We start from the raw sequence: 23,484 nt of genomic DNA, 5'->3' as shown, positions 1-23,484 counted from the left end.
AATCAAATATATATAACTCTCATTAGAGACAGTAGACTGTTAGTAGGGTTAGGGTTAGCATTAGTTAGCGACCATAATAAAGTGTTAGCAGATTTTAAGCAGACAGTCTACTAATAGCATACTCTAATGAGTTAGTTGACATACTTAGTTGCAAAGTTACTTAGTTACTAATGTCTATGTGCTACATTACTATATTTAGTAATGTCTATGTCTAACTATGTGCCCATAATTTTGGCCCTGTGGACAAAAATCTGTTTTATACATAATTGTGAGCACCGTGTTTCTGCAATGGAAAACAGCCATAGACAGTTGAGGAAACACCACTACAAGACTAACTTTAGCACGGAGAGCCTGTGACTCTGACTCACTCTGACTCACTCACTCCACTCCAGATCATGTCACTCCTCTTGTTATTCTCTCATTTTATAGAAAGAGTCAGACTTTAATGTTTTAAATCCACAGGCCTAGTTTCGAGCAAATCTTTAGGCAGATTTCACCTTGAGCTTTCCGAACCTCAAGAGATGCACCTATGATTTCTTTACCCTTCACTTTATGGAATGCCTGAGAAATCCTACTTGGTAGCTTCATAAACCAAAAGCATAGTCAGACAAAGCACAGGGCATTACATGGTGGATCTGACGAGAATATTAAATAGAAAGCTTGGGTGCTCAATGGTGTCTTGATGGAATATTTCAGATTCTCTAGTATATTACAGTAAATCTTACAAGCTTTTTGTTGCAAAAGGTTTCTGCCAGCTCCTATGAGGTAGATTCACAAGTCTGCAGGTGTAGCAGAGCTCAGAGAAAGCCTTGAGATTGTAATGACAATGGAGAGCCATGAGGGTTGGGTGGAGAAGTGTAGGAAAATACAAGAACAGGGTAGGGCGGCACATATAGTCAGAGAGCCTTATGGAGGGAATGACTGACATGGGGAAGAGTGAATTGTTAGCTGTACTGTGAATTTAATGTGCATGAAGCACAAACAAATAGACCTGACTGGAGCTATAATTACATGAAAGGTGTGGTCATTCTTTCACTGAGGACAGAATGCCACCTCACTGGAAATATGTGTTGTGAGCTTAACCTAAATGTGGGAACAATTCAACTACCAACTGCAAAAATAATGTTGAATGATACGCATAATGCATATTATCAATAAATCAAGGAAAAAAAATAAGAGGTGAACACCTTTCTTTGTCCTTTGCATGCACTAAAATGTGTTTTTACACAGTCTTTGAGACATTTACAATGCTGTTCCTCAAAGTGGATGACATGAATCACACATTTAAATGACATTATTAAATTTCTTTTGCATTGTGCATTATGAATAATGCATTTGACATTGACATGGAATGCACAATATTGAACTTTATTTATGCGTCTGTGTGATGAACCATTTAAAGTGTGCAACAGCACGAAATACATGCCTAAATTTGTAAATAAGCTATTGTGTAGTTGAGCATCATGCAAATGGGAATGTTGAAATAGACTGAATACGAAATCATTTTTGGGAAGTTGACATGTCCTGCAGTGTGACGGTTTTTCAAACAGCATTTTGCAAATTCTTTAATAGGCTATTCATTATTATTATAAATAATAAAATAAATCAGTCACAGTACCTAAAAATGCACAATATACAATTACATATTCCCTTTCACATTCACATCAATTTTAACCTAAAATCTAAAATAAAATAAAAAATGTTATGCATCAGGTGCGTACATTGTCGTTTTTAATTGCCTGTTGCACCATATAGTTTTATAATGTATTTAATTGTATCATAGGCTGTAATGTATGTTACACTGTTCTATGTCTATGTAAGAAAAAAGAAGAAGGCGTAATGCTGCTTTATGGTGTGATTTGGTTTAGGGGAGTGAGATGACTTCGTGCCATAAAGTTGCATAATGTGGGTTTAGAGACCAGCCTCAGGGGGAAGAGAAACAGAGAGTGTCATTGGCTGAGGACTCGCATCTGCCTCTCCCCTGAAAATACGGCAGATCATTTAAAGTCGGTTTACATCCATCGAAACTTGTGAAACTGAATCTGGACTAAACCAGGAGCAGCTTCTCAAACCAGATCTGTCTTCATCGCCTTCTGTGCATTTCTTTGACCAGTAAGGTAAGGAAACTGAACAACCATCACTTTTAGTTCCGTAGGCTACTTCACTGAGTCTCCGAAAGACAGCTGAGCTCAGAATAAACTATGTTAGCATTTCTCTGGGTCAGCACTTTATATATAGACTATATAGGTATGTAACTTTCTGGAGTCTTTATGGGGTGTTTCACGGTAGCGGATTTTATTTCTTTGTTTGCATTTTATAGGCAACTACGCAGATCCCAGCTTAATGACGTAAAGTGAAGCACAGGAAATAATAGTTTATTAATGGAGACGTGGAGTCTTGCAGACCGTTTTCATACTGCTGGCAACTCTTTATATATATTTCCTACAACAAATATATAGTTGCCTTTAGTTTTTGTACTTTTCAGACAACTGTATCATGCGCGGCACTTTTACAACATAACAGATAAACTTCAGGCTAAAAATAACATTTTGTTTGCTAAATGTGCATGTATACTTTCATTAGTTCTTATTTAATAAAAAACAAACAAACAAACAAACAAAAAAACAACCTAATAGGTCTTATTTATTTTTTGTATTTTTTTGTTCAAAATCCCGGCTTGAATTTGGGGCGTGGGCGTGTCCATTCAAACACGGACATGAAGGCATTACAATAATTGTTAACCATACTTTACATTAAAAAGTTAGGCATATAACGCTTGTAAATTAAATTATTTAAAGAAAAGAATAAACGTGGCTACGTTCTATTAGAACTGCAATAAATAAAAATATTCATGGGGCAAACACAAAAAAGTCACAAATAAGTCAAATTATGTAATTAATTTAGTCTACTTTTTATGAGTTTTAACAGTTTATCAAATTAAATTTAAAGTACAATATATATATGACTGCTGGGTTTACATTTGCACCATGTGGCTTTGTTCAAATCATCTCTTATAGTTTAAGGTAAATCATACTATCAGATATCTCTTTTGATGCCATGAATCTGTAGCTGGAAGATCTCATGCAAAATGTATGCTTTGCATAAAGTCAAACTCAGACTGGTAAACTCAAAGGAACGGGGCACGCATGTCTGCCCACAGCTGTAATCGTGCAGCATGACTCATTTGTTGACTGCCTCACCCTGAATACAACTTCAACTGAGTACATCCAGCCTACAGCTGATCAAATCTTCATTCATTTTTTCACGTGATTGAAAATATAAGCACATAATATAAAATAATGTAGTCCTCTGAGAATAAATGCGCCTGATGCTCCATGTGATGTTTTACCATGTGCATGTGCACATTTGCCTTATATTTAAATAAAAATGGTATTTTGAATGAAATGGATGTTTACAGTTTCATAGTTCAGCATTCTTGTATGTTCCAGGAATCATGGTTTTCCACAAGGAGTTCCAGAATGCAGGTAAAGAGCCTGGTCTGCAGATTTGGAGAATAGAGAAGATGGACCTGAAACCGGTCCCCAAACAGCTCCAAGGAAACTTCTTCACTGGAGATGCCTATGTTGTCCTTTACACCACTCCTGCTCCATCCTACAATGTCCACATGTGGTTGGGTGAGTAGAAGTAACTACATTTAATAATTTAATCCTTTGCCAAATTTGTAATATGCCAAAAAAAAAAAAAAATCTGTGCCCTTTCAAGGACATGGCACATGTCTTTTCTTTCTTGTCAGGTAGGTTAGCAGATACAGAAACACACCTTGATGCTGTTTTTATTTAGGATTTTTGTCTGTGTCTGTTTAAACTGCAGGTAATGAGTGCTCTCAGGATGAGGGTGGAGCTGCTGCCATCTTTGCTATGCAGCTGGACGATCATCTGGGTGGAGCACCAGTCCAGTACCGTGAGGTTCAGAACAACGAGTCCGTCACCTTCCTTGGCTACTTTAAAACTGGAATTAAGTACAAGGTAATAATAACCCTTACAGATAGCTGATTGAAAAAATAAACCCAGATCTGTCATATTTGTTGCTAAATCTGACAAATGGGTCAGTTTAGTAACATGCTTAATTTTACATTCAGTGCTCCATTATAACCCACACTTTTTCTCATTGGTTAAAAATATGCTGTCAGAAGAATAATTTAATCTCTGCTGGCATCACTATACTGTATGTTACATTTCAGTAATCATTTCTTTGAAATCCTATATTGATGGACCACTATTGAAAAAAAAAATATAAATAAATAAATATATAATAATAATAATGTGGATGCATCAACATTAATGTCTATGGTGGCTATAGTAGTTTATGAGAGTTATTATTACTGTCAAGGATTATTATTATTTTTTCTACAGATAACAAATTTGTTTATGTAAGAGGATCTCACAAACCACATTCAAATCAGCTTTTCCCTTGCATATATCTGCCATATTGTGGCAGGTTTGATGTACTTTTTCTCTGAGATGGTTTTAATAATTTAGAAATAAGAATGGATCCAGCAGAAAATTTCATAGCGTATTGCTTTGATAAATATTCCTTTGCTCCCTTTTACAAATGTGACATTTTCCCTTTCAGATTAAGTGCATTTTACTTTTGGCTATAATGCCATCTCCAATTATTTTTCTGTGTATCAGGAGAATTTCTTTTTAATTGTAATGTGAGAGCCTTAAGACATTTCTTTTTCCCACTTCACAGCAAGGTGGTGTGGCCTCTGGGTTCCAGCATGTGGTGACCAATGACATGAACGTGAAGCGTCTGCTTCACATTAAAGGGCGACGTGCCATTCGCGCCACTGAGGTCAATATGTCTTGGGCCAGCTTCAATCGTGGAGACTGCTTCATCATTGATCTTGGCAAGGTTAGAAATATGTTGGGGTGAAGTGAATAATCAATCTCTTTAGTGCTGTCCTTTTGAGAAATCCAAAATTCCCAACCCCACAACTCTTATTATGATTTTCCTAGGACATCTACCAATGGTGTGGGAGTGAATGCAACCGTTTTGAGCGGTTGAAAGCCTCCGAGTTGGCAATCGGCATTCGTGATAATGAGAGAAATGGGCGCGCCAGTCTGCAAATGGTTGAGGATGGTTCTGAGCCAGAGGCTGTCCTTAGTGTAAGTCTTATCTTCTTCTTCTACTTCAAAACCTATGTACCACTGTTGCAGGTTTAAACATGCAGTGTGTAAGAAGAATAAGCATGTCTTTGGATCTGCTGTGGCAGGAAGTGAAAACATGATTAATTGGGTCAGTAGTGGCATGCTTCAGAGTCTTTATTTGATGGAACTCAAATAAAACACGGTTTAGAGTGAGATCAATAACAGCACTGACCTTCTTGATCAGTTTGTTTTGGCTTTTTGAATTGTAAACTAAGGATACTGGTGACTATGAACTGTTCTACTGCACACCTTGAAAGAGTTTATAATCTATTTTCTAAATGCATAACAATTCATCCATGCATACACTATATCTCATTTTTAACAATTTCAACAATTTTGGATTGAACCCTCCTACATTTTTTGATAATTAATTTTACGTGGAGGTATGTCACAATACTTAAGAATAGATCTGCCGCTGCTTGTGTTACATTGCAACTTTAAACTCAGTTTATGTCCAAACATTTGCCTTTACATCATCTGTAGCTTTCAAGGGACAAGTTTTGTCTGATTAAGCATCATTCAATTACAGCATCTACCAGCCTCAACTATCATCAGGAGTTCTGAGCAACTGTTGTTGAAATGAATGGGACTGCTAACAGATAATTTTCTCCAATTATCATAGACCATCTTTGTAGCTACATAAAAAGGCTTCAGTAATACAAAAAAAGACATAGGCAGAACAAAAAAACGAAGACACTAGATAAATTACAACAGAAAGAATCTGTAAACATTTACTGGCACATTTATCTAATTTACAGTGTATTCAAATTCATGCATTCTCTGGGAATTGAACTCATCGTTAGCACCATGCTCTAGTGTTTAAGGTACAGAAACACTAAAAGAAAGCTGGAATAAGTTTGTCACGGTAAATATTAGTAAACGGTACATTTTTAAGGGAACAAGTGTTGCAGTCGGCATAGAATGCCAGTTCATCTGGTTTTGATTTTGACTTTTTGCTTGAGGTTCTGCATAATGGTCTTTTTTTGTATCCTGAGTTGACTGCTGCCATGGAGAAAACTGGTGGAAACTCTTATGTGTTTGTTTATTTTTAGGCTCTTGGACCCAAGCCCAACATCCCAGCAGGAAGTCCTGACGATGAGACGACTGACAGAAGCAATCAGAAAAAGGGCTCACTCTACATGGTACCTTTATGTATTATGCACATATCAGAGTTACCACAAGCACTGTATTATGCAAACAGTGTAGTATTCATGGCATTTTATAAATCTATGCATTTGTGTGTTTTGAATGGGTTAGGTATCAGATGCTGCAGGCTCTATGAAGACAACACTGGTGGCCCAGAGCAGCCCTTTCAAACAGGAGATGCTTACTCCCACCGAGTGCTACATCCTGGACAATGGAGTGGACAGCAAGATCTTTCTTTGGAAAGGTATGGTCAAATTTTCTTCTGAAGTCCTTATATTACATATATATTAAAGCTGCAAAGTGAAATATATACCTTAAATGGCTGCTTATTGACAATTTCATTACCATTTTAACATCTCAGGACCAAGTGCAAACATTGAAGAACGTAAGACAGCCATGAAGGTCGCAGAGCAGTTTATCAAAGAGAAGAACTACCCTAAAAACACACAGGTATCAGACTCTAGCCTGTTCATGGAAGTAGATTAAATAGAAGACAAATTCTAACCAGTCTATCTAACTTTTTCTGATCAGATCCAGGTTATGCCAGCTGGAGGTGAGACCACACTGTTCAAACAGTTCTTCAGTAACTGGAAGGATAAGGATCAAACCACAGGTCCAGGCCAGGCCTACAGCATTGGCCGCATTGCCCGTGTTTCGCAGGTTCCTTTTGACGCCTCCAGTCTGCACTCCAACAAAACAATGGCTGCTCAGCACGGTATGGTGGATGACGGCTCTGGCAAGGTTCAGGTAAAAATATTAACGCTCATGACATCACCCCATGGACCATAAGGCTGTTCAGTCCTTAAACCCAGAGAATAATTAAGGCCTGTTCACACCACGAACGATAACTATTATGATAACGATAACTATATTAGCGTCTACACCAATGCACGATAACATTGTTTATTATAAGTATACACTGCAGTTGCATGTCATCTTTTAAATGCTTATACCCAGACGGCAACATAGAGTCGGCCCAGATCCGGCCCACATCTGGTCCGTATGTAATCCACATGTACCAGATGTGGGCCGGATCTCAGCCACGCTATGTTGCTGTCTGGGATAAGCTCTTCAAAGTCAGGTGGATTCTGATTGGCTGTTTTTATTGTTTATCAGCTGGAAAAATCGTTACGAAAGTGATACCAACACTAATATTTCTTTGTGACATTATTGTTATAATTGTGATCTAGATTCTGCTATTCTTTTATATTTAGTACAATTTTTTTGGTATGAATGGGCCTTTAGTGTTTTTGAGCCAGGAATTATCTCAGGAATTGTTAATGGGTTTTTAGAATTACGTTTTCAATTTAAAGGTGCGGTCACATTACAGAAATTTTGTTGAAATTTTGTGGGCAAAAAGGTTTATTGTTCATTGTCAATAGTGTAGCAATGTATGAAGCACAGCACATACAGAAGTCACTTTCAAACCAAGCAGCTTTCTGTTGGTGAACGCAACAAATTCGCGTGGGGAAATGTTTCGCTCAGATACCACAGATTTCTATTGAAATGACTCGATTTCCATTGTGAAAATCTTTGGTTAACATTGCTTGAAGAGACTTTAAAGTAATCTGTCCTACAACATGTCAAACCAGATTTTTGAATAACTAACAAGTTGCTAAATAAATATTGATGAATAAGACTGTGGTTCTAAAACTTGTGTCAAACTGTTAGCATAAATTGCTAATGCTACTATAACATTTATTTAAAGTTAACTACAAACTCTTAAATGAAGCACTATTCTAAATACCCATTCGAAATGGCTGAACTATAGTTGCTTAAAATTCAAGATTACTGTTGATTTTAGATTGTTAACTACAACACTGCACTTGTATGAAGTCCATTTCTCTGGATCTTGCCAGGTATGGCGCGTCGAGGGTGGGGATAAAGTTCCTGTGGACCCTTCTAGCTATGGGCAGTTTTATGGTGGAGACTGTTACCTGATTCTCTACACCTATCGCCAAGGAAGCAGAGAGCAACACATTATCTACACCTGGTAAGTCAAGACAGTCACAGGATGACATGCCGGAATGTACTCATTAACCACCTGATTAGCCAATATTTACACAATCAAGTCAATGTTTAATATTCTGATTCGATTTATTGATTTTCTTTTCAGGCAAGGACTGAAGTGTACACAAGATGAGCTGGCTGCCTCAGCTTTCCTAACTGTCAAGCTGGATGATTCCATGGGCGGTTCCCCTGTCCAGGTACTACCAAACACAGGCCAAATTTCTTGAGTCTGGTCATTATTCCATGCTTAAATATAGGGCTGCTCAATTATTATAAAAATCATAATTTTCCAATATTATATTAATATAACTGTCAAGCAATTGTCATTTTTTAATTTACCTTGTTGATTATAATGGGAGTTTTCTAGTTTGGTCATACTGCTCACTTGTAGTATATATTGGGTATTATACCGTCAACTTTTCAATTGACCAGAGCAAAATAGTCTGATGCTTTTCACTTTGATTCTAAAATGTTTCTGTTTCTAGGCATACACAATATATCTGTACTGTGCTGTTATCATTTTATTTTTTATTTTTTTTTAATAAGTCTCTCAACAATGCAATTTGATCTAACAAACAGTAAAACGGTAATATTTAAAATATAAAATTTACATAAATTGTAATTATATAAGTGTTTTCTATTTTTATATATTAATTAATTTTTCTATTTTAAAATGTAATTTGTTCCTGTGATGGCATAGAGGAATTTTTAGCATCATTACTCTAGTCTTCAGTGTCACGTGATCTTTCATTAATCATTTTAATGTGGTGATTTGATGCTCAAGAAACATTTATTATTATCACTGTTGAAAACATTTATGCTGCTTAATATTTTTGAAAAAAACGTGATACATTTCAACTCATTCAGCTTTGTTCAAAAGAACAGCATTTGTTTGAAATATAAATATTTTGTAACATTATGAAAGTCTTTACCATCACATTTGTTCAATTTAAAATGTCCTTGCTGAATAAAAGTATTAATTTTCTTTAAAAAAAATCTTACTGACCCCAAACCAGCAGTGCATATTGGTTGAATATTTAATTTTTAATAATAATTCATTTTTAGATTAATTTGCCATCATCTAATGCTCACTTAAAGGTAATCTTTAAAAATAAATAACTAATAATATAAAAAGATTACTTGCATTGGTCAAACTAAAAAAAAAAAAAAAAAAATGAAATGAAATGCTGCAATCAACATTTGATAATCAGATAATTATGGCAGATCTTATATATTTTACAATCTTAAATATTTTTCAGAGAAATTATGCACATCTCTAGTTTCCATTTTTATAAAGGATTCTTTGGGTTTTTTTTCAAGGAAATAACTTGATTTACAATTAACTGTTATGTCACCCTGCAGGTACGTGTCACTCAGGGCCAGGAACCGGCCCATTTGATGAGTCTGTTCAAGGGGAAACCCATGGTCATCCACCTGGGTGGGACTTCACGTAAAGGTGGTCAGAGTCGGGCTGGCAGCACACGGCTCTTCCACATCCGCCAGAGCTCCACCCGTGCAACACGCGCTGTGGAGGTCGGTGATGGCGAAAAACACATATGTGGGCACAGTCAGGAATGATCATCAGGCAATAATTGTCCTCTCTGACTTTTTCTGTCTTTCTTCTCACCCAGGTGGAACCTTCTGCATCTAAACTGAACACTAATGATGTGTTTGTGCTGAAGTTTCCTGACGGCCTGTTTGTGTGGAAAGGAGTGGCCGCTTCAGAGGAAGAAATGGCTGCTGCAAAATATGTCAGCAGCTTCCTTGGAGGCAGTGTTACGGAAATTTCAGAGGGCAAAGAGCCGGGTGGGTGTCTGCCTTTTATAAATGTTCAGACACTGTAATTTATACAGTTAAAAGGCATTCCTAACCTAATCACATTTCCTCCTACTTTGCACTGATTGGTCGGTTTTATCTGTCTCTTTGCTCCTTTTAGCTGCATTTTGGTCTGCTTTGGGTGGAAAGAAGGACTATCAGACCTCCAAAAGTCTGCAGAAGAGTGTTAAACCTCCTCGTCTGTTTGGCTGCTCCAACAAGACTGGACGTCTAATTGTGAGTTAACAGATTTAATTTGCAACTAGTTCAATTTTCTTTGTTAAATGGCTACATTCACTTTACTATACCTCTCCTTTTCCATTTCAGGCTGAGGAAGTTCCTGGAGATTTCACCCAGTCTGATTTGGCCACTGATGATGTCATGCTTCTGGATACCGGGGATCAGGTTAGCATTTGAAGTACTGATGACTTAAGTTTAAGTCAAGATGAAATTACAGTATGTTTAGAACACACATTAATTTTGTAATCTGATAAACTTCTGAGTGAAACAGGATTTCCAACCAGAAAAAAATCAGGATGAGAATAGATGTTATACATAATCATATGATTGGTTCTTGAAAAGTGGGTGTTATAAACCAGAATGGAGCACAGAATAGTTCAGTTAAAGACCTTAATCAGGGTGGCACCATATTTTAAAAACAGGAATGAAAACAAGGCTGTGAGGGAAAAAAGTGCAGTGCTTTCAGTGACTTGTACTGTTGTATACTAACATACATACATAGATTGTTTTAAAAAAAAAAAAAAAAACTGTTAACAAAAACTACATAAAGCAGTTTTGAAAGTTGTGAAAATTATGTATATTGTGGAAAATTATTACAGTGGGTGCCATTGTAAAGACTGTAAATCTGTCTTTTACAGCCTTGTTTTCATCTGTGTTAAAGGAACACTCCACTTTTTTAGAAAATAGGCTCATTTTCCAACTCCCCTAGAGTTAAACAGTTGAGTTTTACCATTTTCGAATCCATTCAGCCTATCTCCGGGTCTGGCGGTACTACTTTTAGCATAGCTTAGCATAGTTCATTGAATCTGATTAGACCGTTAGCATCTAGCTCAAACTCTGTTTAACTCTAGGAGTTGGAAAATTAGCCTATTTTCAAAAAAAAGTGGAGTGTTCCTTTAAATTTAATATGGTGTCTAATGTGACTAAGATCTATTGCAGAACTATAAATGTAAGCTTCAATTTTTGAATCTTCTTCCCTTAGATCTTTCTTTGGATTGGTAATGATGCCAACGAGGTAGAGAAGACTGGATCAGCTAACATAGGTAAGTCAAGATGCTGAAGCACTAAACAACATAATATTCCCACATACCTATAAAAATTACCATTATATTTTTAGGAAAACTCAGTTAAGGCACCAAATACCAAAATCTCAACTGGAACAGTACATATGTACCAATAATGGAGGATTAAGTTTGATCTAGCATTGGCACTGAATGTAATACCTGATTGTTAAATGTCATAAAATGTTTCTTTGTCATCAGCTAAAGAATATGTGGACTCTGACCCCTCTGGTCGCCGTGGCACCCCAGTCATCACTATAAAGCAAGGCTTTGAGCCCCCAACCTTCACTGGCTGGTTCCAGGCTTGGGACTCAAAGATGTGGGACACAGACCCAATGGATCGCATCCGTGCTCGTTTCTAAAACATACAAACTGCTATATATTTTTGCATAGCTTCCAGAATACTCACCTTGTGTCTTTAATGCATTGGTGGTCTGCAAGGGATGCTGAAGGAACACAGTTTGCAAAAATACTGCATGATAAGCCACTATGTACCGTATTTTGCTACTATTAACGACTTTTTGCCTTGTTGTTTCTGTGCCTTGACTTTGCCTTGTTATACCTTTAAACTCTTTTATATATCTTTTTTTTTTTTGTATAATTCTGTATTCCAGTGATGTTTTCAACCACATGATCATTAAGATTTTTTTTTTTTTTAAATGGCTATTAAAAGGAATGAAAAAGGAAAATGTAGAATTTTATATGCAAGACAACTTTTATTTGCAATTGACAGACTTTTGGATTATTAAAAACTGTACAAGTGAAACTGTACAAGTGTATGGATAATGCATAAACATCACAAATATGCAAAATGAAATGTAATCTGAGAATATATTGTAGTTGCTAAAAGATTTTAATGTACGTCTACAATTATTCTGATTCCCAGTATATAATAAAAAAAAACTTCAAAAAACTATGAGTTATGTGTTTGTAGATGTTGGCATTGTTTGAAGGGTCAATTATACAGTAGCATTCAAAAGTTTGGGGTTATAGTAAGATTGTTGGTTGCGGCAAGGAAGAGTAGGATCTATACTCGGCAGTCACTTTTTTTTTTTTAACAATTTACATTTTTTAATTTTAACAAACCAAAAAAAACTGGAACGCAGGAGGATAACAACCAACTAAAAATAAATGAGACTGGACAAAGAATGACTCAAACTAAAGGAAAAGTTCATGAAAATGAAACTGAACCAAACTGAACGTAACAGAACGAACGAAAAAAAAAAAGGATGTGTCAAATTGACCAAAAGTGACATTAAAAACTTTTACATTGTTACATAAGTTTATGTAAGCAATAAAATACGAGAGGCTGTGCTGTATCATGAAAAAGTCATGGCTGAAGGGCATTGTTAGGCACGATGAGAAGCGGAGTGCCAGCAACCCCTTCAGCCGTGACTTATTCACGATACAGAACTAGTCTCAAGTTCCTTATTGCTTTTATAAAACGGTTACCACACAATTCAAGTATTAAAGCCAAAAATATGTATCAATGCAACTTTCATCAAGTAAAGTTTCATTAAAAGCCTTCCTTCTGCTGGACAAAATAGTCCCTGACTGTGAACAGCAACAGAAGTTACATTATTACACCATTAGATGGTAGCAAAGACTGTCTTTATGAGTGTGTCAGCCAGTAGTGAAGACTTTTACATTAAAAAATTGTTGGGAACACGGAACAAGACGCAACTGACAAATGCTTTGACTAGCGCTGTCAGTCATGGGAAAACCCCTCAACAGTTAAAAGGACAAGATAATACATTGGACATTTAAACTGATTTTTTTTTAATTCTGAACATAGGGCTGACCTGAAGGAAAATGCTAATTCTGAATACAATACAATACAATACAAATTTTATTTATATAGCACATTTAAAAACAACTGGTGTTGACAAAAGTGCTTTACAAAAGCCATAGTAAACAAACAATAAAATGAAGGCACAAAACTTTAAAAGAATAAAAAAAACAATGAAACATAAGGATTAAAGTTAAATAGAATGCAGGTAATAAACTCGTACTCTGTGTTCGGGCCAAATTCGGAGCCCTCTCCCCAGACAGCACGCCAAATACGTATACCATTTATTTTATCTGACTTATTTGAAAGTGTGAACTCGTGAAATATCTTTTCAAAGCAGCTTTACAGAAAATGCATGTCAACATTACGATTTAAAGAATGCAGTTAGCAAATAATGTCATATTTTAGGCAATTAATTTACAAACACTGTTAGCAATTTACTTGAAGGTAGAAGCAATGAGCTCCTGGAAAAATTAATTACATATTAACAATAATTAGGATATATAGAAATTTGGGAATGTGCATGTTGATCCAGATGTTGCATCTTCTGAAGTCCTCGCAGTAGTTGGCGCTGTCTCTTCATAGGTGTTAGTCATCTGAGGTCTTCTTAAGAGGCTGGATCCAAACTGAAACTGATGTACTCTCTAGTCACCTCGGGAACGGGAGTCCCGAGGTAAAACAGAAATGCAAATGGAGAATAATTAGCGTAGTTGCTGTTCATAACATTAAGCAAAGATAGTCATGTGCAATTGATCTGATATGAGATGCATTATGTGAATGCTTGGCTAAAGAGATGCGTCTTTAATCTAGATTTAAAGGTCCCGTTCTTCGTGATCCCATGTTTCAAACTTTAGTTAGTGTGTAATGTTGTTGTTAGAGTATAAATAAAATCTGTAAAATTTTAAAGCTCAAAGTTCAATGCCAAGTGAGATATTTTATTTAACAGAAGTCGCCTACATCGAACGGCCAGTTTGGACTACATCCCTCTACTTCCTTCTTTAATGACGTCACTAAAACAGTTTTTTGACTAACCTCCGCCCACAGGAATACACAAGAGTTGGGTTTGTAGAGTGTGTTTGTCGCCATGTCGTCGAAACGCTGTTATTTTCATCCCGCAGTCCAATCACCGGGTCTGATTCCGGCTCAAATTGATAGGGTAAAATTAAAGACATGTTTACAATAACACTGAGCGCGTGCATCTCCACGTTATGGTAAGAGGCGTGACCTTTCCGGGCACGGTGCGCTAAACTGCTGTCGAATCACAACACAGGAACCGCTGGCACAATCAGAACTCGTTACGTATTTCTGAAGGAGGGACTTCATAGAACAAGGAAGTCATCAGCCCGTTTTTATGACAGTGGAAACAGCGGTATACAGATAAGTAAATTATGTGAAAAATATTGTGTTTTTTTACACGCGAAACATGAACACATGTTATATTGCACACTATAAACACAATTAAAGCTTCAAAAAACCACGAAAAACGGGACCTTTAAACTAGGTAAGCGAGTCTGAGCCCCGAACATTATTAGGAAGGCTATTCCAAGGTTTCGGAGCCAAATGTGAAAACACTCTCCCTCATTTAGTGGACTTAGATATCCTAGGTACAACCAGAAGTCCAGAGCTTTGGGATCTTAAAGAGCGTGAAGGATTGTGGGGCGATAGAAGATCGTTAAAGTACACAGGAGCTAAACCATTAAGAGCCTTATAGGTCATTAGCAAAACTTTATAATCTTTATACGGAACTTAATAGGTAACCAGTGTAGAGATGATAAAATTGGTGTTATATGATCATATTTTCTTGACCTGGTAAGAACTCTAGCAGCTGCATTTTGGACTAATTGTAGCTTGTTTATTGAGGAAGCAGGACAACCAGCTAATAATGCATTACAGTAATCTAGTCGAGACATCATGAATGCATGAACTAACTTTTCTGCATCATAAATAGATAACATATTCCGTAGCTTAGCAATGTTTCTGAGGTGGAAGAAGGCTGTTTTTGTAACACATGAAATATGATTTTCAAAGGACAAGTTGCTGTCTAATATAACACCCAGGTCTTTTACTGTCGAGGATGGAGTAACAGTACATCCTTCTAAATGCAGATTGTAGTCTGAGAGATTCTGTGTACAGGTTTTTGGCCCATTAAGTAATACTTCAGTCTTATCTGAATTTATTACAAGAAAATTATTAAATTCGGATAAGACTGAAGCAGTGGCGTAGCCACGGGGGGGCCTGAGGGGGCCTAGGCCCCCTCATTATTATGCAGGCCCCCCCAGATTTCTGAGCGATTTTTTATTTTTTATGTTGATTTGTTACACTGATGCATATGCTGCGCGGTAAAATGCAACAGCTGTTTTTAGACTTATTGGTTTGATTATTTCACGTGTTGCGCGTATTCTGCTGTTATTATCTTTGCGCGTGAGAGTTCGTTATTATGCGGTGAGTGACAATGTGAAGCGGCACCCGAGGCTTCCCGTTACGCGCATCTCAATGCAGTGAAATCCGGTGGGTGCTCGGGCTTCTAACTCTACATTCGTTTTAACCAATAAAAAATCGTTAGAGAATCAAGAACCTCTGACTGCAGCGCACACAGCTTTCTTCTCGTCATTATAGTTAATTTGAGGCAGTTTCCGTGGCGTATTTGCTCTCGCTCAGATATTGCGTGCTCGGCTGTGCGCGCTCAATATGTAAATTGTTATATGTAAATCAAACATGCTTTTTCTTTAGAATTGTCTTCTCTCCTGGATTTAATGTTGCTAGAAGCTATTAACCATCAAACTTACATAACTGACTGTTAAAACAACACCTATAAATTGTAAAGAAATTAAGTATCTTTTTATATAATAACTCCATGTACAAATGATATCATTTTCAAACTTAGCCTACTTTAGTCAGCCAGCTATCTAGATATTTTTATTATCTATTTAATATATATTTTTAAAGTTATATATTAAAAGTTAAGTGCTTATTGTAGCCTAAATGCTTATTGAATTATTATATTTAGCGAACCACTACTGATCATCAAATAGTACAATATCAGCATGAGTGTAATCAAAATAGTTTATGGTCTGGTCTATGTATCCCTGCCTCTGCTGAATTATTTTTATCCCTGGTGGGGATAAAAAAATATATCCCTCCCGAGTGATGCTACTCCACAAACCACCAACAGAGCATATAAAATAAAATAAAAATCGTTTTTTTAAAACATTGCCAAGTAAAACGCTGCGTTTATATACAACAAACGGGACACTTTTCAGACACGCATTCCCGCCTCAGCGCCAGGCGCCAGTCAAACGAGCGCGGGAAAGGTGCAGGTGATGACGAGGGAGCTTCAGTTGAACAACAGTGAACAGATGAGATGTTGTCAGGCTATGTCGGTAAAACTCAGAAAAAATAACACGACTGTCCAATCAGTCATTATACTGTGCTCGTGGCGCGCACTCAAGAATTGCATGCGCAAATGCGCCGGCGCGCGCTGCATAATTACTTTATTATAACTAAAATAAAGCGCAATAGAAACTACGAGCAATGACCGTCGTTTGAAAATGAAATTGCCAAACATGCGATTGAAGCTGCCTCAAAACTGTGCATGCATGCATGTATTTGTTTACGTGGTTTTAAAACTATTGTTAAACAATTTGTTGGTCTTTAACGTCTTAAAAATGCACATATGTACACCAGGGAAATCTAAATTTTCTCGGGGGAGCATGCCCCCGTACCCCCCTAGGAAACTACATTTTATGACCTGGGTAATTATGAAACCCAGCGTACATGTTCTTTAAATTCCATCGAATGAAATCTGAGGTAAACGTGTATTTCTACAAATGCACTTTGAGAGTAAAAGTTTGTATTTGTAGTATGCACTGTGATCAAAAATAAATGGGACCAAACGCGATTGAATGTAAAGGTTTGTGTCTCGTTATTCTATTAATAACTACCGATTGATTTTGCATTTCTTTTAGAAATTATTATATATAATATAGCGGCCCCCTCATTTTTAGATGGGCCCCCCCAAAAATAAAATTCTGGCTACGCCACTGGACTGAAGTATTACTTATTGTTAAACATTTAAACAGTAGTATGCATATATGATTTTATGTTTTACAAAATCACAGTGAAATTGTGTTTTATCAGATATTTCTTTTAGACCACAGTGGTGCATAGAACTTCTGTCCCACCAGTCGTATTGTTATGTATTGCCTACCACATGTCTAGGATGGAGTTACACGTGGGCCATTCTGCTGAGTCTTTATGTACTGGATTAGCAACTAAGTTTTAGCTCATCTCTCAAGCTCCCACTCATTCTGTCTCTTTATCTTGTTTCCAGTGCTTCTTAGCTGTCTTTTACTTTCTATACTTTGTCTCGCTGTATAGTCAGAGAAAGCAAGATTTTTGTTACAGCCATGAATCAAAAGGTTGTACTTATCACTGGTTGTTCTTCTGGCATTGGATTGGCACTTGCTGTTCGTATTGCAAGAGATGAGAAGAAGAGGTTTATGGGTAAGGCCAGTAAATAAAATACATACAAATATTGTGTTTATAGGTTAAAGTAGTATAATAGTGGTGTAGACCACTTACAGTTGTAAAATTTTGCTTCTGTATTGCACAAATACGGTTCAGAATAAACAGAAATCTCATGGAAAAAAATGGTGTAAAAAATCTATTCTCAGTATAAGATGTGTAAAAATGTTTAAATCAGTGTAATAATGTATGCATATGTATCAGTATGTTCAATATTTTTGTGAATTTTATGCTCTTAATAATTTTCAGTGGTGAAACAACAGTTACAACTCTTCTCACTGATCACCTTGGAAGTTTGCCTGATTTTCAAAGCAACTTCGCACACCAGCATGTACCAAAAATGCTACCCTGTTACAACTGTACTCAGCCTACCCAATATTCTGAATAATTGCAGTTAAAAAAAGAAAAAAAAATTCTCATAATGTTTCTTTATGTGTAACTTTTTAAAATTTCTTCTAAATACATTGACTTTGCATGTTGAATTCTTCCAAGTAAGCAGCTGAGTAGCATTAATTAATTAGTCATTAAATTATGACTGTTCACCATGTTTACATGCAAATGTTAACATTTTAATTCAAATGAACATTAGACTACATGTTTTAGCCTTGGAAGTGTATGCCACCATGAGGAAACTTTTTAAAGGAGAAGCTTTGGAGGAGTCATTATATCATTGTGAAAGTGCACACGGATTATGTCAGTTTGAAGAATGGAAATATTCACATAGTTACAACAACTGTGCTCTGTTTGCTTGATATGCTGAGAAAATTTCTCATAATATTTCTTATTGTGTAACATGGATTGTTCTCAATAAATTGACTTGGCTTGAAGATTTTCTCAACGTAAGTAGCTGAGAAGCTTTAATCTATTAGTCATTAAACGATGACTGTGTCCCCCATCTGTTACCTGAATCACTGGTCACGGCAAATGTCAGCAGATTTTAGTTTAAATGGAAATTAAGCTAAATATTTTTACCTTGGCAGTGTATGCCACCATGAGGAACCTGGCTAAAAAAGAAGCTTTGGTGGAGGCAGCAGGTTGTACTTTGGGACGCACACTGGAGATCAAGCAGCTCGATGTGTGTGATGAGAACTCTATCAAAGCCTGTGTGAAGAGTCTGCCCAGAGTCGACATTCTCAGTAAGATTATTAGATGTACTTCTTACAAACGCAAATGCTTCATTGCCATTTTCAATTGTCTCTGTGCTCTAAACAATATTATCTCAATAAATAAAATGCTATGTTGTATATTAAAATGAACACTATATACACTTATTGGCCAATGCATTTGGTAGCTCTAATACTACTACTGATATTAGTAATAGTAAGTAGTAACAATACTAATCTTTATAATACTAGGTAGGATCAGAGATATGGAGCCCTGCAAATGACATTTAGTTGAAAAACATTGTGGCCACAAATTAAGAATTAGTTCCCACAAATTATTAATTTGTTCCCTCGTTTTAGGGTCTGTTTACACAACACACTGGTTCATGTTGACTTTATAACACCATACATTTGCTGTACATTTGGCCATTAGAGTACATTGAATTTAGTGTCATGTTTGTTCCGATAAGAGACAATTTGGACTTCACCCAGTTTAAGGTTCAACAATTTGCATTCAACATTGCTCTCCTACATTGCACTGTTGTAACACTCAATTACTGTAACCTTCCTGTCACCTTTAATCTGTCTTGCCATTCAGCCCTGACATCTCTCACAAGGTATTATTTTTAATTTTTGAACTGTGCATGAAAATCCCAGCAGTTTACAAGATCACTTAAATCAGATTTCTTATCCATTCTGATGTTTGAACTTAACCATATTCGCATACCTTTATGCATTGAGTTACTGCCACATGATTAGCTGATTACACATTTGCATCCGGGGTTAGTGATTTACCAAATAAAGTGTGTTTTAAGATCACTGATCATACAGCAATGAACATGCAGAATCAGGTTATTTACAAATTGCTTTTGAAATTGTAGATATTTGTAAAAAGAAAGAAAGAAAGAAAGAAAGAAAGAAAGAGAAAGAAAAAGCCAATATTTAAGACTTATGAATACTTAATGATTTCTTTAATTTATCCTGAATCAGTATCGTTGTTTCTACTCTTCTGTACTTTGTGTTTCAGTTAGTAATGCTGGAATGGGAATGGTTGGCCCCATTGAGTGTCGGACCATTGATGAGATGAAAACTGTCATGGACACCAACTTCTTTGGGCTTGTGCGACTCATGAAGGAGGTTTTGCCTGATATGAAGAAGAGAAAAAGTGGCCACATAGTGGTCATTAGCAGTGTCATGGGGATTCAGGGTGAGCCATACAATAAAAGTAAAAAAGAAAAGAAAAGAAAGAAAAAACAACCATTTGATATTTACATTTGAGCTCTTTACCCCAGTATGTGTGAGATCAAACTTTGGATACTTAAAGGATTAACAACAACGACTTGAAGATCTGAGAGGATTCAACAGGATCTCTAATCACTGTTGTGTTCATGTACACAGGTATTTTGTTTAACGATATTTACGCTGCTTCCAAGTTTGCTGTTGAAGGGTTCTGTGAGAGTCTGGCAGTTCAAGCTCTGAGATTTAATCTAAAGTAAGTGATCTGAAGCCCTGGGTATACTTCAGCACAGTCGAACGCACAGCCTTGCACAGTATACTTCACTTGACCCGTACGCTTTCGACACGTGCAGTTTTGAGAAATCTCTTGCCATGAGTTACAAGCAATGTAAATATATTTGTATTCTTTCATGCTAGAGTTGTACAAATTAGGATACTTTCTAACCTCTTTGCTCAATCTGTCATCTATATAGCCCTCCATTGTTGCTGTAGCTTGCATGTGTTCCGATCTGTTCTGTTTATGCAGGTTTTCTTCAACTGCGCACTGTACGCTGACCCTCACGTACGCATAAAAAGTGACGTATACTTTGGGCTATAGTATACTGAGAAGTACTGAGGAGTACATTTATTCCTTTAGAAGATGCTTCTATCCAAAACAAGCAATATTCATAGTATACAATACCAGGTTCAGTATAAGACTAGTAAACACGCTAAAACAGAGGTGCAGTGAGTAGCCTACATTTACGCATCCATCCAAAACTATGTAATGAATTTACATTTATAATAATAACTCTTTAAACATGTGAGTTAGAATCAACTTACGGTTCCCCTAATTCATTCAGATCTCTAAATTTCAAAAAAGAGCTCAGTTCTAGTGCATGATAATGTATTGATTCATTTAGAAACTTCTGTTCTGATGTGTTTTTGAAAGCATTGAATGCCTTGGCCCTCACATTTAAGATGTCATTTTAGGTCTATTTTTTTTGCATCTGTGCAGTATCAGCCTCATTGAACCAGGACCTGTCATCACAGAGTTTGAGCATAAGGCGTATGAAGAAAGCTTGAAGATAGACCTCTCCAAAGCTGATAAAGTGACTGCAGATATGTTCAACAACATCTACTTGAAGAATTACAAGCAGATATTTGAGAGTCTTGGACAAACACCAGAAGAAGTTGCAGAGGTACTTTCACGGCCCATCAAAACACTTCCAAAATGTTTCATGCAGCAATCTACCATTCCAATGGATGTTTTGTTTCGTCTCTGAATTACTAATAGTGTGTTATATGTCATTTCTTCTCTAATCAGCACACATTCAAAATGATTACCATGAAGAACCCACCATTTCGCCATCAGACTAACAGTCTGTACACACCCATGACCACCATGAAATATGCAGATCCAAATGGTGACCTTCCCATTGGAACCTTCTACAAGATGGTGTTTGAACATGACAAGGTGTTCACTGCAAGTCTCAATATCCTCAAGATCTTGCGCTGGAGAAGCCGTAAGAGTGTCACTTTGGGAAAGTAAAGACAACCTCTTAAAGAATATTCTGCTAGAAAGGGAGGTGGAGGCAGGTTGAGCTATTTACCTGGGTATGTTTACTTAGAGTAACTGGATAACTTTCAGTTCCAAAAGCTAAAGTAACTTTCAGGGTATGTAGCCACATAGAATCTTACTGTCTGAACATAACTTTCTCCAGAGCAGTTTAGGTTCCAGGCAGTATCACCAAAGTGTAAGTAAAAGTGCTAAATCAAAAAGATCTATACATATACAGAAAGGGTTGTCTAATCTTGCTCCTGGAGGGCCACTTTCCTGTAGAGCAGAGGTCTTCAGCCCTGTTCCTGGGGACCCTGTACTGTAGAGTTTAGCTTCAACCCTAATCAAGCACACCTGAACCAGCTAGTTAAGCTCTTCATGATCACTTGAAAATCATAAGCAGGCGTGCTGAAGCAGTTTGGAAATAAACTTTGCCAGACAGTTGGTCACTTGGAGCAGGGTTGAAGACCTCTGCTGTAGAGTTTAGCTTCAACACACCTGCCAAGACATTTCCAGTGATCCTAATGACTTTGATTAGCTGGTTCAGCTGTGTTTAATTGGAGCTGGAGATAACCAGAGCCGCTTTGAGATGAGCCTTTAAGGTTCAGGGTTCAAGGCTATAATAGGATTGTAATTGCCAATAGTAGAGCAGCGGTAGTTGGTATTTCCTCATAATGAGAAGATCTCTGGATAAACCCTGCTGGATGGTGTGCTTCCAAGAACTGGATGGGACACCCCTATTATACAACCATATTATCTTTGCAAGCAAAGACTGTTTTCATACTGTCATTATACACTTATCAACCTCATAAATGGTTACAGAGATAAACTGGGCATCATACACTAGACAAGAGTATCACACACTACCAGACATTCAAGTAGTTTTGAACGCAATAAACTCGTTGACAAAACAATATGTGTTGTAATATGTGAAACATGTTTGATATCCTCCTACTGGATGGAATCAAAGTCTGAAGCTTAAAAAACTGTGCTCGTCATACACTATGTGATTTTCTGGAAAATCTGTCAACTCTGACTGCTGAAAATCTGGATTTCACTTCATTTTAAGGTGTCTTTGTTACATTTAAGTAATATTAGGGTTTGGTTTAGGGTTAGTTGTATGTAACTACGCATAATTTAGAGTTATTACTATAACAGTTATAGCAGTTAGTAACTGCATGTACTGTACACTGACAATGACACTGTAAAATAAAGTGTTACCAAAATCTGCTTAGCCTACTAGCTCTGACTTTCAGCATCTAGCATCCATCCTAGTCAAAAATTTGATCTCACAGTGATCTCACCATGAGCTCCCAGGATACTCATAATGTGGTCACAATGTGAGGTCACAGTGAGCTAAAAGCGTAACCTTACAGTGCACTCACTGTGTGCTCATACTATGGTCAATATGAGGCCACAGCGCACTCACAGTGTGCTCATACTGTGAGCTCACCATGTAAGACCACTGTGATATCACTGTGTTAAACTCTCATTCTGTTAGTTCACTGTGATCTAAAATTTCTCTAAAATTGGTCAGTTGTATCACAAACATCATGTAGAAGTTCATATTTTATTTCCATAATGTATTTCAAAAATTCAATTTCCTTGTTTATTTTGTATTCTTTTCAGCCTGGTGTTGGCATTACACAAATATTTCTATTTGACAGATGCATTCAGATTCTGGTGTTGTTTTGGTGACTCCTTTTCACTTCTTAAAGGGGGACTCAATAATATTTCAAATACACTGTTTGGAAGTTAGCGATACCATCAACTAACCAATCAGCATTAGGGGGCGTATGATGGTCAAGGAGAGAGAACAAGCAAGAGGGAGATTTGAAGATAAGAAAAA

The 23,484-nt window shown here is 36.8% G+C and overlaps 2 protein-coding genes across 2 annotated transcripts; both read left to right on the top strand.

Moving 5' to 3' along the window:
* Positions 1-1,923: 1,923 nt before the first annotated feature.
* scinla (scinderin like a) lies at positions 1,924-12,195 on the top strand. The gene is made up of 17 exons (XM_048199597.1): positions 1,924-2,117; positions 3,450-3,635; positions 3,832-3,986; positions 4,714-4,875; positions 4,980-5,129; positions 6,224-6,313; positions 6,429-6,561; positions 6,679-6,767; positions 6,849-7,064; positions 8,177-8,310; positions 8,434-8,524; positions 9,690-9,860; positions 9,959-10,133; positions 10,264-10,379; positions 10,470-10,547; positions 11,365-11,425; positions 11,645-12,195. The coding sequence occupies exons 2-17, from the start codon at positions 3,455-3,457 to the stop codon at positions 11,803-11,805; spliced, it is 2,163 nt and encodes a 720-aa protein (XP_048055554.1). The 5' UTR covers positions 1,924-2,117; positions 3,450-3,454; the 3' UTR covers positions 11,806-12,195.
* A 5,135-nt stretch (positions 12,196-17,330) lies between these two features.
* Positions 17,331-22,947, top strand: zgc:109982 (uncharacterized protein LOC553564 homolog). The gene is made up of 6 exons (XM_048199594.1): positions 17,331-17,735; positions 18,737-18,892; positions 19,887-20,066; positions 20,258-20,351; positions 21,093-21,276; positions 21,402-22,947. The coding sequence occupies exons 1-6, from the start codon at positions 17,639-17,641 to the stop codon at positions 21,624-21,626; spliced, it is 936 nt and encodes a 311-aa protein (XP_048055551.1). The 5' UTR covers positions 17,331-17,638; the 3' UTR covers positions 21,627-22,947.
* The last annotated feature ends 537 nt before the right edge of the window (positions 22,948-23,484 follow it).

The sequence above is a fragment of the Megalobrama amblycephala genome, linkage group LG8 (assembly GCF_018812025.1).
Source record: "Megalobrama amblycephala isolate DHTTF-2021 linkage group LG8, ASM1881202v1, whole genome shotgun sequence".
Lineage (NCBI taxonomy): Eukaryota > Metazoa > Chordata > Actinopteri > Cypriniformes > Xenocyprididae > Megalobrama > Megalobrama amblycephala.
Note: the sequence above shows the minus strand (reverse complement) of the source record. Positions and strands in the feature narration are given on the sequence as shown.

Coding starts and splice junctions, on each gene's coding strand:
- zgc:109982 (XM_048199594.1), top strand. CDS start 17,639: ATGAATCAAAAGGTTGTACTTATCACTGGTTGTTCTTCTGGCATTGGA. Junction 17,736..18,736: donor TGAGAAGAAGAGGTTTATGG/GTAAGGCCAGTA, acceptor TTACCTTGGCAG/TGTATGCCACCATGAGGAAC. Junction 18,893..19,886: donor GCCCAGAGTCGACATTCTCA/GTAAGATTATTA, acceptor TTTGTGTTTCAG/TTAGTAATGCTGGAATGGGA.
- scinla (XM_048199597.1), top strand. CDS start 3,455: ATGGTTTTCCACAAGGAGTTCCAGAATGCAGGTAAAGAGCCTGGTCTG. Junction 6,562..6,678: donor CAAGATCTTTCTTTGGAAAG/GTATGGTCAAAT, acceptor TTAACATCTCAG/GACCAAGTGCAAACATTGAA. Junction 7,065..8,176: donor ACGGCTCTGGCAAGGTTCAG/GTAAAAATATTA, acceptor GGATCTTGCCAG/GTATGGCGCGTCGAGGGTGG.